This window comes from Monodelphis domestica, chromosome 4, assembly GCF_027887165.1.
Source record: "Monodelphis domestica isolate mMonDom1 chromosome 4, mMonDom1.pri, whole genome shotgun sequence".
NCBI classification, from domain to species: Eukaryota; Metazoa; Chordata; class Mammalia; order Didelphimorphia; family Didelphidae; genus Monodelphis; species Monodelphis domestica.
The window spans coordinates 43374594-43399098 of NC_077230.1; the positions used below are offsets into that span (position 1 = coordinate 43374594).

The 24505-nt window shown below is 35.6% G+C and overlaps 1 protein-coding gene across 2 annotated transcripts in view; it reads left to right on the forward strand.

Moving 5' to 3' along the window:
• PHEX (phosphate regulating endopeptidase X-linked) overlaps positions 1-24505 on the forward strand; it is a 273600-nt gene that overhangs the window by 240251 nt on the left and 8844 nt on the right. For both annotated transcript variants that reach the window (XM_056793356.1, XM_056793357.1), the window contains 4 exons: positions 339-410; positions 8634-8760; positions 16071-16136; positions 18061-18165. In XM_056793356.1, coding sequence (XP_056649334.1) covers positions 339-410; positions 8634-8760; positions 16071-16136; positions 18061-18165 — 370 coding nt within the window. The remainder of the gene's footprint in view (positions 1-338; positions 411-8633; positions 8761-16070; positions 16137-18060; positions 18166-24505) is intronic.

Here is a 24505-nt window from a genome sequence, read left to right on the forward strand (position 1 = left end):
GTAAGTGGCAGGACTCTTCCAATCCTGCTGATGGCTTAGGAATTTAGACAGAAATATGTATGTATGCCTAAATGCATGGATGTTTGTGCATGTATGCACATACTATATGCATAGTGTCACCCCAAGGATGGGTGTAGTGATTGTCTATGATTTGGAATTTGCTTTTCGTTTCGATGAGACATGACTGACTTCAGGTTTTTCTCCTAATCTGTGGGCATGGATTACTTTAGATTGTCTTCACTGGATTCATTTGATGTTATTTGGTATTTTTATATTTAGAAGAACTTGTGATTGATATTTACCCTTCTAACTCTTTATTCTTTATAAATCTGTTGCAGGTCTCTGAGTTATGGTGCTATAGGAGTCATTGTTGGCCATGAGTTTACCCATGGATTTGATAATAATGGCAAGTAATGTTTCAACTTCTAAAGTTTTCTTTTTTAGAATAGTGTTGAAGGCAGGGGTGATAGTTGTTGCCCTTTGTGGCCAGTAATCAAATTCAGAGGACTCCTCCATACTGAGAGAGGAATGGACATCTTTGGAATAGAATTTATAGAAATTACTTCCAAATTCTGTTTTTCTCTATTTTATATATATATATATATATATATATATATATATATATATATATATATTAAACTGTTACCTTCTGTCTTAGAATTGGTATTGATACTAAGGCAGTAAGATACTAAAGCAGTAAGGACTAGGCAATGGGGGTTAGGTGACTTGCCCAGGATCACACAGCTAGGAAGTGTCTGAGGTCACTTTTGAATTCAGGTTCTCCCAACACCAGGCCTAGATCTTTATACACTGTTCTACCTGGTTATTTATTGGTAGCTCAAAGAGTTGATGTTGGTTTTTAGATGTAGATGCAGGAGGGTAAAGACTGAGGTAGAGTTTCCACTGGGATTTGATATCCCCTATGGACCAGGTTATTTGTTTTATAGTAATCACTTTTTTGACATAGACATTAAATTAAAACAAACTCAAAGGTCCATGTTTTCCTAATAATGTCCAATGTAGAATATACCTCATAATTTTTTTTACTAGGTTAGATATTAGGAAGAAGCAGGATATAGCATGACAATGAAGAGATCATAGTTCATAAATCTTCATCCTCATCTTTCAAATGCATGAATACATAAACATTGTGTGCTTTGCCTTTTTGGAAAAAATATTCCTAATTGTCCTTCTGGTATCCTAATCCTTTCCTTTCTAGGAGAAAAATACTATTAAATGGAAATGGAATCCTATGACATGCCTTTTTTATCACTCAAGCACCTAGATAGTGCAGTGGAAATAGTGGTAGGGTTAGAGTCAGGAAGACAAGTTCAAATCCAACCTCAGACATTTACTAGCTGTGTGACTCTGGGCAAATCACTTGTTTTCCTCAATTTCTTCAACTGTAAAATAGGAATGAAAATATCATATACCTTGTGAGATTATTGTGAGGAGAAAATGAGTTAGTATTTCTAAAGCACTTAGTAAGGTACCCAGTATATAGTAAGTGCTTAATAAGTGATTATTTCCTCCCTCTTTCCCTCTCTCCCTTCCTTCCTTCCTTCCTTCCTTCCTTCCTTCCTTCCTTCCTTCCTTCCTTCCTTCCTTCCTTCCTTCCTTCCTTCCTTCCTTCCTTCCTTCCTTCCTTCCTTCCTTCCTTCCTTCCTTCCTTCCTTCCTTCCTTCCTTCCTTCCTTCCTTCCTCCCTTCCTCCCTTCCTCCCTTCCTCCCTCCCTTCCTTCCTAAAAAGTTCAAAATATTCCAAAGAGTTCTCTATTTCAAATTATAGAACTAAATAAAGAGGTAGTATAATATACTATGGTGATTCACAATGTATAAGAATCTCTTACAAGAGCAATTAAAAATATGTTGTGAACTCCCAGAGTAATTTAATATACTATTTAATATTCCTTAATTATGTACTACTTGTTCAGACATTTTAGTCCTGTCTGATCCTTTGTGATCTCATTTGTAGTTTTCTTGGCAAAGATACTAGAGTGGTTTGCCATTTCCTTCTCCAGTTCATTTGACAGATGAGGAAACTGAGGGAAACAGGGTTAAGTATCTTGCCCTTACAATAGAGTCTTGAGGCCAAATTTGAATTCAGTAAGATGAGTCTTCCAGACTCCAGACTCTGTACTCCATTCTGCTTCTCTATCTAGTTATCCTGCACAAAATAGCTTTTACTTATTGCTTAGGGCACCATAAAAGAACTTTTAGTATCGTTTACACCACTTAGTAGCACTGTAATAATCCATAGCTGTAGCAGATAGAGAATTGTGAGAAAGATTTTGGTTCATAGGTTTGCAGTGCTAGAAGGGAACTTTAAGACTAACCCAAACCTGTCATATTACAGATGAGGAAACTGAGGCTTAGGAAAGTCCAATGACTTGTCTGTAGTCCAGCAGGTAGTAAATATTAGAGAAGTGATGAAGTCTGGACTTAGGTAATGTTAAGGGTAAAATTAGGGTTGTTGACTGAATATATTATACTAGTGGTAGCCAAGGATTACAATTCAATCCCAATAAAATACTCAAGTCAGTTTGGGGTTTTTATAGTGGTTTAATTACCATAATAGGAAGAAATTAAGAAAGATAAGAGGAAAAGGAATTGGACAGATAGGAGTTCAGAGGCCTAGGCCAAAAGGTCTTCTTAATCTAGTTTGACTTCCAGCCACAAGGCCTCCTCCGAGATGAGGGGCCTCCTAGGAGGATAGTGCTTTAAGAGGTAAAGGAAAAGAAGAATCAGCCTAAACCACTCACCAAGCATGCTAAGAATATCACCATGAGCTCCCAACACTGAAAGAGCCCAGTGTCTCCATGAGAGAGAATAAGCGAGAGAGACTGGAAAGAGGAAGTGACACAAAATATATAGGCAGTTCTTTACATCACTTCCTGTATCTCACATGTACCAATGGTAGCTTAAGCTTGGCTTAGGACAGCCCAGGGGGTCTGTCACTTTTTTTTTTTTTATTTGTCACTTACTAGTACATGTTGGTCATAGGCCATCCTCCTCAACCCTTAATCCTTAAGTAGGGGTGTATACATTCTTCATTGCTAGAATTCTAAGACTCAGCAGGATGGAGTAAATCTAAAATTCACAGTAAATACTGGTTGTTTGGCCCACTCTTGACCACTTAACTTGTCAGTGCCCTCATGTAACTAAGACTATATAGTAAAGTGATTTTATATATATATATATAACATATATATATGTTTCATTGGTGTATATATATTTCATTGGAGTATATATATACATGTACATATATGCACATATGTACATATGTACATATAATGATAATATCCATAATTTTATTTATGAAAACTCATTGTATTTCATCACATTTTTTTTGTAGGGGAAAAATGTAATGAAATGAAGTGAGTTTCATAATAAAACTATGAATATTGTAGTTCCACTTATGATTGACTCTAGAAACTGAGTGTGAAATTCCAGAAAGTAAGGAAAAAGGAGAGGGGAACAAGCTTCTTTAAGATTACAATATGGCAAGTACTGTGCTAAGTGCTTTTATAGATATCATCTCATTTGATCCGCACAACAGGCCTGTGAGGTAGGAACTCTTATGATTTCCATTGCAAGGTCTTATAACTTATAAATGTTGGAGGTGAATTTGAACTGAGATCTTCCTGAGCCTGGGCACGGGGCTATATCTGGCATACCACATTTTTTCAATTTGGAAATAAATATGTGCACAAAAGATAATAAGTTCAAAGCTGGAAAGGATTTTAGAGGTCATCTAGTCTTACATCTTCATTTTATACATGAAGAAACCAAATGAAAGGACGTGTCTGAGATTTTACAGGAAATAAGTAGTAGACTTGAAATCTGAACTAAGATCTTTTGACTCCAAATCCAAAACTCGCTGTTTTCCACTATATGCTGAGACATCATATGTTTGTCAAGTCCACCTACTTGTACTACCTTGACTGCCATGACCCCTCTGATGTCAATGGACACATCCCAGGATCCTGAGGCTCAGTGGTTGTCCTCCAAGCCACTAGTCTTGATCTACTACAAGCTCAGTCCCCAGAGTCATCATGAAAAGGAGGCATCTTGGTTGAGGAGTCCCTCTTCCTCAATACCACCAGCAACAACTGCTGATCAAACTGCCAAGAGCAGGTAGATAAGTTCAGGATCCTCAAGAAGCAGCATCTCAGACCATAAAACCTGTATTCCATTTGGTCCTCATAGCTATATTGTGAGCAAATAGCTACTATGAAAAGAGTCTAGTCATCCCCACCAAATTCCAACTAATCGCCATCCATAGGGCAGGTGAGGGAGACCATCTGAAACAACAAGGCAACATGGAGAGCCAGGCACCACCACCTTCACCATCATATCCCCTCAGATCCTGATGGAGTTTGCCCAGCACCCTGAAACCTAGAACCCTGAGAATAGCAGTGTTTATTATACCTACAATCATCCTTTGGAAGCATCGCCCATGGGGAGGCAGCCTGGCAACTTATCATGTAGGTGTTACAACCACATCTCTTATAGACCCAGAAGAGAAAGTTCTTGACACCAAAGTCCTTGGCACTGTCAAATGGTTCAATATAAAAAACTGCTAAGATTTAGTCAGTGGAAATGACATTAAGGAAGAGACATTACCATCTGCTTTTACTTTTATACCCTAAGAACCATGGGACCTTTGCATCTGACTTACAACTGAAACTTTCCATCCACGTTGTGTCTTTTGTTAGAATGTGAGCTCCTTGAGAGTAGGGACTGCTTTACTTTTCTGTTCATATCCTTAGCTTATCACATATTAAACACTTAATGATTTATTCACTGATCTCTAGTTACATGCATTTGCATTTTAAAATTTGCATTTATTTGTATTTAAAAATGTACACATTTGCATTTAAAAGATTCACAATATAGTAGGTAATAAAAATAATTTACAGTCCTTTATTTATCTATCGTGTTTATAATACTTTTAAGTTTGTAAAGCACTTTATATATATTATCTCATTTAATATATATTAATTTAATATATTAATATATATTATCTCAGTCAGTTATTCAACTAGATTTTAGTAAGCATCTGAGATGTGCTCAGCACTGCAGATACTAATAAAAACAAGAGTCCCTGTTTTCAAGGAGCTCACAGTTTAATGGGGGAGATAATATATAAACAACTATGTACAAATATGCTATAGAAAGGGTAGATAAAAGGTATTCTCAAAGAAAGCATTTTGATTAAATAGAAGTCAGAAAAACTTCTTGTGGGAGGTGAGACTTGAAGAAAGTCAGGAAAGTGAGAAATAGAGATGAGAAGGGATTGTTCGAGGCATGGGATACAGCTAGTGAATATGCTATGATATGGGCTATCTATTCTGTGAGGAACATAAAAAAGTTAGTGTTACTGATTGAGGATGTGAAGGGATGGTTGGGGGTGGGGGAATTGATTGTAAGAAGCCTAGAATGGTTGAAAGAGACCAGGTTAATGCAGTGTTTTAAGCACCCAACAAAAAATTTTGATTTTAGAGGTGAAAGGGAGTCACTGAAATTTATTGAATGGTGGGAATACTTGATTCAGTTTGTAGTCTGGGAAAATTATTTTGACAGCAGAATGGAGGATCGATTGGAGTTGGGAGAAACTGAGGCAAGGAGAGGTCAAGAAAAATGAGGATTCAGAAAAGGCTAATTGATTTAGCAACTAAGAGATTATTAGTGAATTTGGAGAAATTTCAGTTGAATGAGAGTGACTAATGGTGTCTGTGGGAGGACAGAGTGCACTCTCTCCACTCTACCAGCCATTTTTATGTACTTCTTTTTCCTGTCAGTTAGCCTCTCTTTTGCTTCTTTTTTGAGACTTGTCACTGTAGAGTCAAGTTTTCTGTTCTGCCAATTATATCTGCTGTACAGGTCATAAATTCTACTTTCATGATTTTTCTTTCTCTGACATCATTTAGGAATGTCCCTGTGGTTTCATGTTCTCTTGGGAAGCAACCTTTTCTCTTTTATCATGTCATTTCATTTTCCTTTCTTTTGAAGTACCATAGATGCCTGAAGCCTTTTTACCTGATCTGGAGGTCATATTTCCTTTTGGGATTATTATCTTTCTCTCTAGTTTATCTCTCTATGCTCAAGGTATTTATTTGCATTTTCTTCCTCCTGAGATCTTTGGTAATTTCAATCTTTTCCCTTTCTTTTCATCTACTGATCACTTTCTGACTTGCTTCCCTTTGATTATATATATATATATATATATATATATTTTTTTTAGGACCTGCAGCATAAAGAGTTTTAGCTTCTACCATGTTGGGCAATTCATAGTTCACCGTTATAAGTATCTGCTCTAAGGAGCTTTTGGGGTGTGTGAGGACAGAACTGGCTACACCTGGATGTTGGGCACTTTCCCTCAGGGTTATTGGAGTGTCATATAGTCACCTTCACAAACATGTCTTGCCCCATTTCTTTCTGTTCCTATATTTACTGGCCAAGTTCTATTGAGACACACAGTACTACCATGCTGCTGTCATGCCCTGAGCAAATTTTTACTGTTTGTATTGCCAAGGCACTTGGAGAAAGGAACTGGGAAGTCAGGATATAGAGTTTAATTCTGTTGCAAGTGGGTGGTTCTGCATTCTTTCAGTTGGGAAAGGGCATGATGAGTAATTATTGGTAAGTTATTGGTAGTGATTAACTTTTCCTGAGTTTTTACCTTGTTTGGATTCTTGGTGTCCTAAGCTAAGAAGATGTCTAAAAACTACGGAGATGACCGAAATTACTGACCTCTCAAACCTCTCCAAAATAGGAATTATGCACAAGAGATAATTTAGTACATCCATCTTGTTGTTATGTGACTTCCAGTATACTTTTCTCTATGCCCTACTAGAGTTACATATGTAACTATAATAGTGAGAATGCTACCTTATCCTTTTCAATGCTTTCTTTATGGTAAACACTCAGTGTTGATTGAATCATTCTCTTTCCATTGTGAGTATAATAAGGTTGGTGGATTCAATTCTTTCTAAGAGGAAAGAAATTTGGGAGCAAGATAGTTGTTGTGAATACCCTATTTGTCAATTTACCCCAAGTACTTTGAATGACTCAAGTTAACACAAATATTTAGAGGACATATTTGTGAGATAAGCTGATGATTGTTCTTTATGTTATTAAATCTAAGACATTTAATGTCCATCTGTTTTCAGTAGGACACCTGAATCTACTTCAGATGCATTAAGAATTTGATTTTTTTCCAAATAGGAAAAGAATGAAGAGTCTATGAGTGGAATGAACAAATAAAGGACATTCATATTTCTTCCATTTAATTTTGTAGATGTTTATTTTGGCTGTAGGTCTATGTCTTACAGTGACCTCTGTTATCTAAGTAGGACAGATGGCCCTCTAATCCCCATTGGTTCCTGGGGATGGATATATAATAGAGACTCAATGTGCCTCCCAGTTCCTGGAGTCTTAGAAGGAACATATTACTGTACAACTGAGCCAGAGTTTGTATTTGTAGCACAGCAGAATGACTGACTCACTGGGGCTCTTCTTTTGGATCATGTGGAGGTTTCATTGGTTGAATGACATTGGTTCTCTGTCCTAAACAAGTCACATCAGGTAAAAACAAACTATTCAGAAGTAGTTATACTGCTTGCAGAACTAAGCAAAAGAATAATAGCAGACAGTTTTATAGGGTTTAAAAAATTATTGAGAGTGGAAGGGACCTTTGAGGTCATCAAATACAAAATAATGCAACTGAAGTCCAGAAAGGGGAAATAAATTGACCAAGGTCACACAGGTAGTAAGGCACAGAGGTAGGAATATTCTCTAGATTTTCAGACTCAAGATCTATTGTTCTTTAAAGATAGCTGATGTAACAGTAGATTGAGTGTTGAGTCCAGAGTCAGAAAGTCCCGAGTTCAAATTTTGCCTTAGATACTAGATAAATGATCCTGGGTTGATCACTTAACCCCAGTTTCCCTCAGTTTTTTAATCTTTAAAATGGGGATACTAATCATATATACATACCCCAAGGGTTATTATGAGGATCAAAAGAGAAAAACAATTATGATATGATTATGTATGGCACATACCAGGTACTTAATAAGTTTATCCTTCCTCCTAACTTCTGTCTCTCTCCCTCCCTCCCTCCCTTCCTTCCTTCCTTCCTTCCTTCCTTCCTTCCTTCCTTCCTTCCTTCCTTCCTTCCTTCCTTCCTTCCTTCCTTCCTTCCTTCCTTCCTTCCTTCCTTCCTTCCTCCCTCCCTCCCTCCCTCCCTCCCTTCCTTCCTTCCTTCCTTCCTTCCTTCCTTCCTTCCTTCCTTCCTTCCTTCCTTCCTTCCTTCCTTCCTTCCTTCCTTCCTTCCTTCCTTCCTTCCTTCCTTCCTCCCTTCCTTTCTCCCTCCTTTCCTCTCTCCCTCCTTCCCTCCCTCCCTCCCTGCCTCCTGACCTTGCTTCATCACCATCTTTGGATATTTCCACTCAGAGATATATCTGCCAAGGCTGTGCAGGCTCAGTTGTTTTGGGCAACTGATTCATAGCTTTCCAAAGATCAGGAAGGGGAGTGGGTGGTGGAGTAGGCAATCGGTGGCTCACAGAGAACAGGATGAAAAATAGACTTATTAAATAAGCACCAATATTTTGTACTTTTTTTATTAGGCAGAAAATATGATAAGAATGGAAACCTTGATCCTTGGTGGTCTACTGACTCTGAAGAAAAGTTTAAAGAAAAAACAAAATGTATGGTTAGCCAGTATAGCAGCTATTACTGGAAGAAAGCTGGCTTAAATGTAAGTAAAATTTTTTTCTTCCTTCTATATCCCCTCAAATGAAAAAAAAAAACCCTTATCAAGAAATATATATTATATATATATACATATATATATATGAGCAAAAACCATAATTCCCTTATTAGACATTTGCTAAAATATAGGCTCAGAAATTATCTACATTATTGAGAGAATAAATGATTTAGGATCACACCCAATATCTGATTAAGGAAGAATTTGAACTCAGCTTGTTTTGGAACCAATAGCAGCTCTTTACTCACTATGCCTGGCTCCTTTTATCAAATTACTTAAATCCAATTCATGTGAAAATCAAGACATTACCCTGTGATGTCATCAGTCTTCTTTGAAAAACAAAGGACAGAACAAAAACAATTTATGATTAGAATTTGTGGCAATTTTCCTTCAAGCCACCAGTACATATTGACAAGTAACATCTCACTGTTTTGGGTTAATTAGTGAATAGTAACCTTTTAAAAAAAGTAAATAGTTTTAAAATTATTATTTTCAAGTATATCTTTAACTTAGGCTAACAGCTAAGGAACACTAGAAATAAGCTCATTCATTGTTCACGTGCAAATGGTACTGTTGAATTTTAAGACTTTTCTGGTTTCTTAAGTAGGTTAAATATTAGCAATCTTATTTATGCAATTAATTTACTCATCAAATCCCTTTAAAAAAGATATTCCTAAAGTCAACTACAGGTTAATATTTGTAAATTATCATGAATTCTGTTTGGACATCAAAATTTTCATTTTGTTGTGGTCTTTTCTTTAGGAATAATTGGAAATCTTTTATTTTGTTAAATGCCCCTGGAAGTATATAGTCAGTTTTGATGGGTAGGTGATTCTTGGTTGTAGACCTAATTCTCTTGCCTTTCTGAATATCATATTCCAATCCTTGTGGTTCTTTTGGGTAGAGGCTGTCAGATCTTGTGTAATCCTGACTGGGGCTCCTTGATATCCGAATTGCCTCTTTTTGGCTGCTTGCAATATTTTCTCCTTGACTTGGAAGTTGTTGATTTTGGTAGTTACATGCCTAGGGTTGTCTTTTGAGCATTTAATGTAGAGGGTGATCTATGGATTCTTTCAATGTTTATTTTGCCTTCTTGTTCAAGAATATCAGGGCAGTTTTTTTGGATCATTTCTTATAATATGATGTCAGAGCTTCGATTTTTTCCCCAGGTTTTCAAGTAGACCAATGATTCTCACATTTTCTCTCCTAGATCTGTTTTTTAGGTCAGTTGTCTTTTCAATGAGATATTTCATTTTTCTTTGTATTTTGTCATTCTTTTGACTTTGCTTTATTAATTCTTGATTTCTTGTGAGATCATAGCTTCTACTTGCCCAATTCTAGTCTTTAAAGACTGGTTTTTGGCTTTTCCTTTTCATTTTGGTCTATCCTGCTTTTCATGGCTTCCAGCAGGCCAATTCAGGTCTCCAATTTGATTATTACTTCATGTGATTTCTGTGCTTCTTTTTCCAAGTGTGGAGTCTTTTAAACTTCTATTTTCTTTTTAAATTACTTTCATTTCTATTTCCCACTTTTCTTTCCCTTTTTCTTCTATCTTTCTTACTTGGTTCTTGAACTCCTTTTTGAGTTCCTTGAGAGCTTGTGACCAATTTTCATTGTTTTTTTTTTTTTTGAAACTTTGGATGTGCTTGCTTGTTTGTCACTCTCTGCTCTCGATTCTGTATTCTGCTCTTTTTCTCCATAGAAGTTATTCAGTGTCAATGGCTTTTTCTGTTGCATCTTATTTCTTTTGGTACTTGTGGATTGTAGTTCCTGAGTGTTGGTAGCCATTGCTGTGTTAGTTTTTTTTCCTTTCTGTATTATCTTGGATTCCCAGCCAGAAGTCTGAATGAGGAGGGCATTTTGCCCTGAAGATATTTTTCCAGTTTCTGCTGTATCTATTTTGGCCAGCCCATCTCTGCCCTATCTTGGCACCCAGGCTACACACTCCTCAGCCTTGGGTCCCAAGTCTTGCTGCCAAGGCTTTGCACTGCCCTCAGGGATAAAAGTCTGTAGTGCCCTCAGCCAGCCCCTAAGAATGTAGAGATTGCCCTGGTCCTGACTCTGGCTCTGGCATGGTAGGTGGTGTGTGTGTGTGTGTGTGTGTGTGTGTGTGTGTGTGTGTGTGTATGTGTGTGTGTGTATCATCAGCTCACACTTTGGTAGGTAAAATTTTACCCTCTTTTAGCGTGGAAATGCCCAAACCCTGGCTACCTTCAAGACTGTGTCCCATGGCAGAGCCCCTTGACTTGTCTGATTTTGATTTTTGTCCTTTTGAGATGTTTTATTTCTATCACTTGCAAGGAGAAGAAGCCCTTCCTTCTACTCTATTGCCATCTTAGCCTGAAAATCTAATCATCATGAATTCTAAATTAATGATACTCCAAAAAAATGAAATTTTAGTAGACATTTTTATATCCTGTAAACCAAAGTTGAAGCAGCAATTTCACAAAGTCAGGAAGACATTACCTCTTTGAGCCTTTGTTTTCTGATCTGTGTTATGAGGATAATCCTACCTCTTCTTTTTCATAGAGTTATTGTGAAGCTCTAATAAAACACTTTGAAAATATTAACATACTAAATAAAATGGTGTTGATGGTGATGGTAATGATTATGTAACATAGTACAGTACTGATTTTGGAGGCTGAGGTCTGTGACAGATCAAACCATCCCTCAAATTCAGGCCTCTGATCACATTTTCCCTCTCTCACTGAAGGTAGACAGAAAGCTATACATTTATATATTTAGGCTTGAACTTGTATACATTTGGTTCTTTTGGACTCAGATATATAATCTTGACTTTCTGGGGCTCAACTCTGGGCTTCAGTTTTTTCTTCTGTAAAGTGAGCTCTTTGGATAAGATGGCCTTTCAGGTCCATTCTAGTTTTAAAATTTATAATCACATGAGTATAGAAATTCTGATTTACTACAAAATAGGAACACAAATTAGGTGACTTAGTGGATAGAATTCTTGACCTGGAGTCATTAAGACCTAAGTTCAAATATGACCCTAGACCATTAGCCGTGTGACTCTAGATGAGTCACTTAACCTCTGTTTTCCTTATTTCACTGGAGAAGGAATGGCAAACTGCTCCAGTGAAAACTCTATATGTTATAGAGATGGAGACAGAAATCTATGGAATAGAATTGATGATTTCCTCATCTATAATTTACTTGATGCAAGAATGCTTTTATAAGAAAGATCCCTGTTCTTAGAAAGACATATTTATTTTCTATTAATGGTTGTATGTATAAATACTCATGGTACATTTAGGTGATGGCAAGTTAAATCTGAAAACAGGAGCTTTGATGGAGAGAATATAAAACTATTTACCATCCCCAAGATTTTCACATTGTAAAATTCTATATTGTAAATCAAAATTTGTCCTACATTCAGTGGGTGCTCATATTGTAGGTGATAGAATCAGAATTTAGGAAAAAACCTTGAGATCCTGGAATGATGAGTTGAATCTAATAAAATACAAATTATTACACTTAGATTAAAAAATCAACTGCTGCAGAAATAAATAATGGGGTTGAAGTTAGACAGATAAATTGCAGTTCATATGCAAAAAATCCCTGTAAGCTCACAATTGTGTCACAGGACTATCCAAACACACACACACACACACACACACACACACACACACACACAGAGCTTATGTAATTTCAGACCACATTAATTGGCATAGTGTCCAGAATGAGAAAGTAATAGTCTGACAATATCCCGTCCTCAGACCCTATCTGGAATTTCCCAACAATTCTGCATACAATGTCAAAGGATGGCTTATTGTAAAAATGGCAAGTTTGGATTCTTGAAAACATACTAGAAAACATTCAGTTGAAGTGTCTAGAAAGGTTGAGCCAGGAGAAGAAGAGACTTAAGGAGAACATAATTATAGTCTTCAATTACTGGAAAGGTTATCTCCTGGAAGAGATTATACTTATTCTGCTTGGCAGATGGCATCAATAGGAGTAAAGACTGGAACTTACAAATTTATAGGGATAGCAAGATGGTGCAGTGGAAAGAGCACTGGACCTGGCATTAGGACGACGTATGTTCATATTTGACTACAGATACTTGCTAGTTGTATGACTCTGGGCAAGTCATTTAACATCTACTTGCTTCAGTTCCTCAGTTGTAAAGTATAGATGAGAACAATCCTTACTTCCCAGGGCTATTGTGATGATCAAAGAAGATATTATTTGTAAAGCACTTAGCACAGTTTCTAGCACATAGTAGGCACTCAATAAATAGTCATTTTTTCCCTTATAAAATGACAAATTATTTCTTAATATAAGAAAGGACTATTCCATAATTAGAAGAGTACAAAAAAAACCCCAAAGAAACCCCAAAAGCAGCCTGGACCAGTGGATGGTTGTTCTCCTTTGTACTCAGAGGATCAAACTGTCATCTGTATGTCCACTGGGGTCAGTGTACAGCATGTACTGTAGCTGATCAGACCAATATGAGCTCAGAAGACTGCAGAGTTGTATTCCATTACAATCATATACCAAAACTTGTTTGGGCATCTCCAATTGATGGACATCTCTTCAGTTTCTAGTTTTTTGCCACAACAAAAAGAACTGATATAAATATTTTTGTACAAGTAGGTGCTTTCCTCTATCTTTGATCTCTTTGGAATACAAACCTAGTAGTGATATTGCTGAGTCAAAGTATATGCATAGTTTTATGTCCCTTTGGGTATGGTTACAAATAGTCTTTCAAAATGGCTATCAGTTTAGATTCCACCAACAATGTATTAATATTCCAATTTTTCCACATCCCCTCCAATATTTATCATTCTCCTTTATTGTCATATTGATCAAGTGTGATATATGTGAGGTGGTACCTCAGAGTTGTTAATTTACATTTCTCTTATTAATAGTGATTTGGAGCATTTTTTTTAATATGACTAAAGAGAATTTATCCTTTGACTACTTATCAATTGAGGGATGCTTTGTTTTCTTATACATTTGACTCAATTCCCTCCACTCTTGTGAAATGAGATCATTGTCAGAGACATTTGCTATATATTTTCCCCAGTTTGTTATTTTCTTTATAATCTTGGTAGCATGATTTTGTTTGTGTAAACACCCTTTAATGTAGTCAAAGTTATTTATTTTATAGTCTCATAATGTTCTCTATATCTTGTCTGAAAACAAAATTTTCCCTTTTCATAGATCTAACAGGTGAAATATTCTCTGCTTTTTTAATTTGTTTATTGTTTCACTCTCTATTTTTAAACCATGTATTCATTTTTACTTTATTTTTATATATGGTGTAAGGTGTTGGTCTGTGCCTAGTTTCTACAAAACTGTTTTCCAGTTTTCTCAGCAGTTTTTGTTGAATAGTGAGTTCTTCCAAAAGCTTGGATTTGGGTATTTTTCAAACACTTGGCTACTATGGTCATTTATTACTGCATGTTAAGTTCCTAATCTATTCCATTAATTCACTACTCTATTTCTTAGCCAGTTCCAGATTGTTTTGTTGGTTGTTGCTTTATAATTTGAAATCTGATACTGTTAAGCCACCTTCATTCATGTTTTTTCCATTAATTCCCTTGATATTCTTAGCCTTTTGCTCTTCCAGATTAATTTTATTATTATTTTTTGAAGCTATTAGACTTGATGGATGCTTTCCCTTCCTCCTCCTAGTCTTTTGCCAATAGCCACAAATTATACTTCAGTGACTGAAGAGTCATTATGCAGATGGATGTTTTTAGTCCCAGGGAGGAGAGAATGAAAGTATTTGTGGCTGACAAAGTACAAATCCATTTCTGCAACTGGAAACCTAACTGGAAAGATTTAGATCTTCCTGAGGGTAGACAGCTTCTTTTTTTGCATATCAAGGATAGGATTTAGATTCATTTGATTCTGTTGAACTCAGGCATATGGATTTCACTTTTTTTTTTTAAACCCTTACCTTCCATCTTGGAGTCAATACTCTGTATTGGCTCCAAGGCAGAAGAGTGGTAAGGGCTAGGCAATGGGAGTCAAGTGACTTGCCCAGGGTCACAAAGCTAGGAAGTGGCTGAGGCCAGATTTGAACCTAGGACCTCCTGTCTCAAGGTCTGGTTCTCAATTCACTGAGCTAACCAGCTGCCCCATGGGTTTCACTTTTAAGAGCCTAGTCTTAGGATATCTTTGAATTGAAAAAAAAAATTCAAAATATTTTGATCCAGGCTCATTTAATGTTCTGATGAACAATTTTCAATGATTATAACTGGGAACAAAATGTAACTGGTATTTAAAAGTGAAATCACATGTGGTTGATTCCACAGGTTTTGGAAACTTTTGGTTAGCATGGTTTACTCTTTTACCTACATTTGGCATGATTCTGGGCACATAGAAGGCACTTATGTGTTTATTGAATTTAATTTACTGAGTCATCTAAGAACTAATCTAATAGAAAACTGAGAGGCATTGTGTAATAGTGAGCAGAACTACCCATGTTGGTGGGTAATAGAGTCAGGATAATGTGACTTCAAATTCTGCCTCAGACTATGATTATATTATGAGTATCATCATGGTCCCAAGCAAATCACCTACCTTCTCTCAGTCTTAGTTTCTTCACCTGCAAAATGTGAATAATAATTGCACCCACCTCATTGGATAATTGTCAGAATTAAAAGAGTTAATAGACTTTAAAATAACATCATTCAACTATTATTAAAGTTGGAAGAGCTTTAGTTAATTTCCACATTTTACATATGAGGAAACTGAAATGTGGGGAGGTGACATAATTCCCCCAAATTCACACATCTAATAATAAAATTCTAAGGCTTTCTGGCTCTTGAGTTCTTTCCATCATTCCAAGCTGCTTCCTCCTTTAAATTCAGGAAGAAAAATGATTGGAGGTTAAAGGTTGGCAATCTATCAACTTGGTATGCTTTGTTAATTGTGAATGCATGCCCATAGTCAGATATTTTTGGATGATCAAATATACTAAGAGAATAATCAATTTTATTGACTTTCTTTTTCCCCAAAGCCTGAGTCACTTGATATTTGTTACATTTTATTTTAGCCTATTCATTAGTCTACACAATTGTCATAAAGGAGAGATGGGATAAGTAAGGCAGTAACTTAGGAAGATATAAATTATTACACTCAGGAGTACTTTTCAAGGGTTAGTTTGCAATCACAAAATATATGATGACTTACTTTGATTTATTAGATATAATTTCCCCTTTACAACATGCCTACAATGGTGTTTGCTTTAATATATTGTACCTTACCTTGAATGATAGTTGACTATGAAGCTGTCTAATGGGATCCTTTTTCCCACTTCTGTTTTCTAGGTGAAAGGGAAAAGGACATTGGGAGAAAATATTGCAGATAATGGAGGTTTGCGAGAAGCTTTTAGGGTATGTATTACTATGCTTTCCCTGATCTTTTAAAAAGTAGTATATGAAATTTATATAGATGTTCCTTTCTTTATATGTTTTCCTGAGATGGTTGCCATAAAGAAAATTTATTGGATTATATTTTCTCAGTCTTCCATTAAAATAGATATATATGCACATATATGCATGTGCATATACATATCTATATCTCTCTACAGATTCTTGGTTTCTGCAGCAGAATCACAATCAATGTTATATATTTAATGGATGGTTGAATTTTCAGGCAGCTCATTCATAGTTTTTTAAACTTTAAAGGCATAGTTAAATATTATTCCTTAATGAAAATCTGCCACAATATCACATTGTATCAGGGATGTGACTCTGGATTCATGAGGGTCTCTATTTGTTCTAGCAAGATCATCAATGTTTGTCACATCTTTTCAAGGTGGAAAGAGTTCAAGTTAAGGGCTACAGAACAAATATGTCTATTGTCAGAGGATCAGTGTAGTTAATTTCAGAGATATCCATCCCTAGAAAATTGTCCTGCCCCAGTAAAATATTTTTTTCCTCTATAGCAGTTTGTGAAAGAATTTTTATTAAGGCATTAAGGAGTTGGGATCTGTATGAGAGTAGAAGGAGTAACCACACTAGTGAAATCAAATTAAAATAAATCACACCAAAATATATAGGGTTGAAGGTTGGAATTGAGATTTCATTTGTATAGGAGACTCCCAGGTGAGGAAATGCCTTCTACCAATTCAGATTGGCACCTTCTCTACTTCATAGTCTTACACAATAACCACAGTAACCTGAAGAGTTAAGTGACTTGTCTAGGGTCACATAAAAGCAAAACAGTACTTAAATTCAGATCTTTCTGGCTCCAAATTTAGCTCTGTATCCATTAATCCAACCTGTTCCATGAATAGAGTTTTTTTTTACTATACATTCTGTTCTACTATCAGTTTTAAGACAGAAGAATGGCAAGGCTATTGCAGTTAAGTGACTTTCCCAGGGTCACACAGTTAGGAAATGTCTGAGGCAGGATTTGAACACAGGAAAATGAGCCTCTAGGCCTGATACTCTATTCACTGTACTCCCTAGGTATTTCACTAATAGAGGTATATTGCATTTCCACAGTGGGATGCATTAGGGGATAATGTCCTAATCTGCATTTCTTTATCTAACTATGAGCATTTTCATTTGAAATTCCCATGTTATTAGGCTAAAAGTTATGATAGTTCATTTGTATTTAGCTTTTTGTTTCCTTGTAGTAGTAAAACTAATTGTTTAGTTATTAAATTTTTGGTCCAGACCTGTGATTTCATTTGTGCTAGAACTCCTGTACAATTTGGAAACTTCCTCTGCTCATGAAAAGCAAGTATGGTTAAGTGACTTGTTCAACATTATATAGCTCATATGTGCCAGAGGCAAAACTTGAATCTAAGTATTCCTAATTCTAAAGCCAGTTTCTATATCCACTGCTACTCTTTTTAATCATTTAAATAAAAACTTTTATTTGGGGTTGTTTAGCTCTTTATGGTTTGTTCAGTCTGTTGATTTGGTGGGTTTGCTAGTGATCCTAGACCCTTGGTGATCTATAAGGGAGGCTAACATTTCCATGAATCTACTTCTTTAAATACCTCAGTTTCATAATATATTATTTGAAGGAGGATGAATTTTTGTACAAGTTTCCTCTAATCAGGACATATCTGTTATTGAGGGGAAATAAGTACAGTGGAAATAATGCTGAATTTTCAGTCCCAGGTCTTGAGTTTGAGCATGTCTGCCACTGTTATCTGTATAACTTTGGACAAGTCACCTAAACTCTTAGGAACTGGACTAAATGATGTCTAAAGTCTCTCGAGCTTTAGAACCATGGTTTTATGAGCCTACAATTAGTAGAAAAAATAACAAACATCACTCATTCTAATTTTTTTCCCTCTAGGCCTATAGGAAATGGATAAATGATAAGAGGCAAGGAGTGGAAGAGGATCTCCTACCAGGCATTAAATTCACCAACAATCAGCTCTTCTTTCTGAGTTATGCTCATGTGAGTAACATTATAAAGAGGGCTTTAATATTAAAGGTGTGATGTAGGCTTTTTTTTTGCCAAAATTCTAAAAAAAATCAAATGAGATAAATTTCACCATATCTAGAGTTTTCATTAGTTCACCACAAAATACACAATAGAATTTCAGAGTTTAATTTAAAAAAAAAAAAAACCTCTCACCGTCTGTTTTAGAATCTATGCTGTGCCAGTTCCAAGGCAGAAAAGCTATAAGGGCTAGGCAATTGGGGTTGTGACTTGCCCAGGTTGACACAGATAGGAAATATCTGAGGCCAGATTTGTTCAAATGAAAGATCTTCCATCTCTAGGCCTGGGCCTCAATCTATTGAGCCATCTAGGTGCCCCTTAATGTTTGATTTTAATGTCTTTAGCAACATTACAGACTGCTAAGTGACTTTGAAGATTGTTGAGTGTGCCCAAGCTCTGTCCATGGTGCTGAACACAAATATTGAGCCCACCCAATTGAACCTGGTACTTACATGCTTGCTTATTATTTAAATTTAAATCTTTATCTTCTATCTTCAGATCAATACTGTGCATTGGTGCCCAAGGCAGAAGAGTGGTAAGGGGCAGGCAATGTGGGTTAAATGACTTCCTCAGGGTTACAGAGTTAGGATGTGTCTGAAATCAGATTTGGACCCAGGAAACCTCTTGGCTGTAGGTATGGCTCTAAATCTAATGAGCTACCCAGTTGTCCCCATGCTTGCTTACTAGTATAATAGATTTATTCTACCTACTAGCTAGCTTTTGATATTTGCATAGGGTATCTTTCTAGAAAGAGATCAGTAAGTTGTTCAGGCTTTGCTACTTATATTTCTTTTTATTTTAAGTTATTTATTTATTTTGACTTATTTTAACTTAATTAATAATTTTTATTTTATTTTTTATCAATGTTGCTTGTGTTTCATTAACCCCTCTCCTACCCTTTTGGAATGCTTTCTTAGTGTCCCTTGAGTCCTGACAAAATGAACCAGCTGTTAGTGGAACTGGATATCTGAAGGATTTTAAATCTGCCATTTTTTTGTTTCTGACCCTTGTTATATAAATTAATTTATCATGGCACTTGTAAGGAATGATAACTTTTATGTGTTCATAGGAATGAACTTCTCTTGAAGATGTGTGTGTGTGTATGTGTGTGTGTTTGGAAGATCGTGAAGCAACTTTGGAATGGCTCAATCTACAAGATGGTGGAGGCTATGAACTGTATCTGCCTCCTACTAGCCAATCTCTAGGCTTCTAGGTCTCTATCTATGTCCATAATCATAGAATTAAATAGTTTCCTAGCTAGAAGAGATCCCAAGGCCATCTAGTTGTATCTATATTATATAAAAAATTTCCTTTAGTGCCACAGGATGATCTCTGATAAGGGTGTTCTCACTACTTATTGAGGAATTTCATTTCACTTTTGGATAGCTCTACTAAGGAGGTTTTTCTTTACATTGCATCTCAACCTGTTTCCCTGAAGCTGCTATCTATTATTTACATTCTGTTTTCTGGAGACAAAGAAGACTAGACCTAATTATTCTTCCAGATGACAAATCTTCATATATAAAATGCTGTCACCATGTATCCTTCTTTTCTCCAGGTTAAAAAAGTCATAGTTTCTTTAAATGAGCCCTAAATATAATGGACATCATAGATAACAATATGTTTCAGAAGCAGAACTTTTCATAATTAGTACTTTATAAAGTACTTTATAAAACAAAGTGAAGACATTGAAAGACATATGAAAAAGACATTCTGTCTTCAACTCCTCTGACTACATTTATTCAACACAATAAGTGACTCCTTTTTATTTTCTGACTTGAACAAATCTAATTCTTTTTATATTGTTCTGACTATTCTTTCCTTGTTGATTGCAAGCCTTGTCTTCATCCTTTTGCCCCTTAGCCCCGGTTTTCTAATAGGGTTCTGATTTTTTGGTCCTCAGTCCAATACCACTTTCTGCAGGAGGCTGTTCCTGGTCCTCTAACTGTCAGCATCTTCTGTTGTAATCTTACTTCCGTCTACTCTAATATAGCTTGTAATTACCTTGTTAGTTGTTCTCTTCCCTTCAGGAAATGAGCTTGTTAAAGGAATGGATTGTACTTGACTTTCTTTGTATCCTCTAGTACTCAGTATAGTGCCTAACATTTAGTAAGTGCTTAATAAATATGTATTGACTATTATTCACTATGTAAGTTTTGGATCAGAAATGGGTCAAAATGGAAAAAAAGATCAAAATTGATTTGAACCTCCTAAAGGACATTAGTTATCTGTTGAAAGAGTGAGAAGAGTTAGAAATTCCTACACTTTATAGTAAAATTCTTAATTTCTCCTGGTAGAAACAATAAATTTATAATTTGTCTATAGTTATTCATAATACATCTACAGTTATAATTTGAAATGTCTTCTCAACATACCTCTCCAACATAGTTTTAATTTAAAAAATTAAGATATTTAGACTAAAAAAAGAATGATCTCATATGTTTGAGAGCATTACTAATGAACAATTTGCCTTAGGGAGATCCTCTCTGTCAGAATGGGCCAATTGTAAATCAATTTCAATTTGAAAGGTTACTTTGAAAATCTCATTGAAGTTGTTTTTATAAATGAGCTGGTCAGGTTTTTTTTTCTTTCCAGGAAAGTAGAATAAAATTGGTAAAAGGCACAGCATATCCTTTCAGAAATTTCTCAAATTATATAAAAGATGTAAGGAAAAGAGGGCAATATAAATGAAATTGCTGTAGCTAGCCTCTGAAAAAGTAAACAATTGAATTACAAAGTGGAACTTTAAAAAAATCTAATTCAGAGTTGCAATGTCTGACTGTCTACTCCAATGAACAGGAACTTCACTGATTCTCCCCAATGTTATTTTTCAAAAACCATCTATTTGAAATTGTAAATATTCAAATGGATCATGAGATTAATTTATATGATTAGAATATAGAAAATGAATACCAAAGGTGTTACATTGATAGTTTGTCCTTGAAGATGAATAAGAGAATCCTAACTAAGCTTATTGCTTTATTTTTATTTAAAAAACTCTTATGTTCCAGGATCAATACTGTTTATTGGTTCCAAGTCAGAAGAGCAGTAAAAGCTAGTCAAAAGAGGTTAACTTAACCTTGACTTGTCCAGAGTCACATAGTCTAGAAGTGTCTGAGGTTAAATTTGGACTCAGGACCTCCACTCTCTAGGTCAAGCTCTCAATCCACTGAGCCACCTAGTTGCCCTTCATAATATACATATACACATTCCCAGAATTTTTTTCAAGTCTTATTCCTCTGCTCATGAAGGACTCAATACACTTAAATTTCAACTCAATTAAATTCTCAAATGCTTACTTTATGTGAGGTACTGTACCTTATTGTTTTCTAATTTTTCATACATTAGTTTTCTTTCCCCAACTAAATATTAAGCATTTGTTAATTGATATTATTATTGAAGTTTCATTCATTACATCAACTCAGAAATCATTTATTAGTACCTCCCACATCTAAAACACAGGATCTGGCAGCTTTCACAATGAAGGACTGGAAGGCTTGGAATATAATATTCTGGAAGGCAAAGGAATTGGGTTTACAGCCAAGAATCATACTTGGGGAATTTCATGGAATGATCCCAGCTGAGATTTAGCATTATACTCTCTCATGATTCATATAGAAAGAACTGGTAACACAGGGCTTTTCCTACCATCTTTTAGTTCATTAATGATAACATCTCATTTCTGTTTTTTTCTATTTCCCAAACTCATGAAATAAAATATTAATACTATATATTTTAGACTTATATGCTAGAAATAATTCATATTAATTTAGTGTTCTATTGAAAACAATTATAGCTTATATAGAAAACTATTTAAATTGACCATAATTCCTCCACGCATGTCATCAGAGAGCTATTTACCCAAGACAATTTGTGGTAACATTTATAAAGATTTTGAACAAATGAAGGTCATTACTATGTTAAAATAAAGTTTTGGGTTGACATTCCAGATCAATAGTAATTTCATCTTCTATTAAAACTACTCAATTACTTTCTTGACAGCTTTTTACCAGGATTGAAAAGATTACTTCTCTGATCAATACTTGAATGGAAAAGGGAACATTACTCTTAGGTCTTCATTTAATAGATGAGGAAATTAAAACTAAAAACATTGCCCAGGATCACAGAGGTAGTGGTGAGGTTGGGATTAGAACCTAGACTAATATTTGGCCACATCCACTGTGTAGAAAGGAGTAATACTAAAAGGAATGAATAAGTGAATGAAAGGATACAAAGTATTATTAAGTGCTTCTTTGCAAAGCACTGGATGAATCAGATGGAAAAACAGAGACAATCCCTGTTCTTAAGGAGCTCACATTCTAATGGAAGAAATAACATAGTTTCAGCTGCAAGTTGATGGAAAGATCTTTTTAGTCTTTAGGGTACAATCACAAAGCAAATGATAAGGCGTCTTTTAAAAAAAATGTTTCCAAAGAAGAAAGATCACATCTGTTTATGAGTTGAACCATTTAATAGGGACAAGGATTGCTGATGTTGAGAAATTTCTTTCCTGTATTTTTAAGCTGGGGCTCCTGTAGAAATAGTTGCCAGATGCAACTCTATGACTCTATGAGTGTTACTTGATGATGGCTTCAGAACTGGACTTGAAGCAAGCTCAGTGGTTTGGGAGAGGACTGGCATTCCTGAGACTCTTGTATTTATTTGTTGAATGGTAGCAGTTTGGTCAGTGGTTGATTTTGAAAGTGGTGAAAAACTGGGCTCTTCATTGTGATTATGATAACTCAACACCTCAGTGATGACTGGGAGGAGGGAGGACATTGGAAGACAAACCATTATTTTTGATGGCTGATATTCCTAGGGCCCTTGGGTTAAGGAACTTGGGCTATCTCCATCAAAGTCTTGAAGGATGATGGACAAAGTATTATGCTAGATAGTAATGGGGATACAAAGATAAATAGAAGACACGGTCTGTTTGGAAGGAAAGACAAATTGTATATCTGTTTCTATCTCTATCTCTATATCTATATCTATACACACACAAATATTCCTTTTTTAGGATCAGGAGAAGAATGAGGAGAGATGACTAATGGATTCAATTCCTGATAGGAATAGTAAGGATGGGATCTTAGATACATACAGAAGTTAAGATACATACATTGTTAAGTTGGACTGTCATCTCTTCCTCTAAGACTAAGAGAAAATAAGAAAGGAAAGATAAAGACATTAAAAAGTTTAGAAAAGTAGATGAAGGGAATTTAAGGAGTTCAAGGTGGATACTTTTCAAATTTTCAGTAAAATAGAAGATAAGATTATCTTTTCAAACTGAGGGATGGAAGGTAGAGTTGAAGACTAGAGAAAAGAAGATTTGGAACAGCTATTGTGGAGAATGTGATTGAGAGGAATAGATGAAAAAAAGGATTGTTATGAAGTAGTCAGGGCCTAATGAATAGACCCAATGTAGAGGAACCAGTGTAGAGGAAAACAACCTTGTTATCATAATGTACTATTTGACTAAACTAACCTCTCACCTCCATTCTGCTGGAAACAACAAAAACTGATTTATTTGCTTCCTCTACTACTATAAACTGAATGATAAAGTATAACTCAACTATCTCCATCTTGCTTAGACTGAATAAACAAAATTTTGCTGCACCTGGTACTCTTTAGTTGTACTGAATTCCACAAATATTGTGCCCAACAGATATCTGGAGACTTTCTAGATCAACTTTTTTATAGGGTGGCCTATTCTACTGGCCTATTCAAATGCCATTGAATATTGTTGATTGACTGTGCATTCTTAGTATATTTTAAAAAGTTATATGAACCAAATGAGGGCCCTGGAAAGAAGTACTATAAACAAATCATCTTAATTTGTGTGCAAATAAATTTCTTTTTCTTTCAGTTTGTCTTCTTACTTTATTTGATATCTAGTTATATAGACTTCCTGCTGGGTGATGTTCTCCTTGGGCTCTCAAGGAACCTAGGCTGAGAAATTTCCCACCAAGAATTAGCATGAATGACAACTTGGGAAGGAATTGGAGAGGTTGGAAAGAGGTATTTATTGAGAATTAGCAGAGAAAGACTGAGTAAAAGGTCAAAGAGGAAGAGAATTAAAGGATGGAGGAGAGAAATTATTGAAATAGTTGAAGGTTAAGACTTGATAAAGAAGAAAGGGAAGTCAGAGTAGGTTTGATAGTCTGGGAAAATACATAGGAATTCAAGGACTGAGGGTAATGGTGAATACATATTAAAGGGGGAAAATAAGAGTGGAGGGAAATTGAAGGTCAAGTGACAAGCAAGGGGAATTTCAGAGTGTAGACTTGAGAGATGGAAT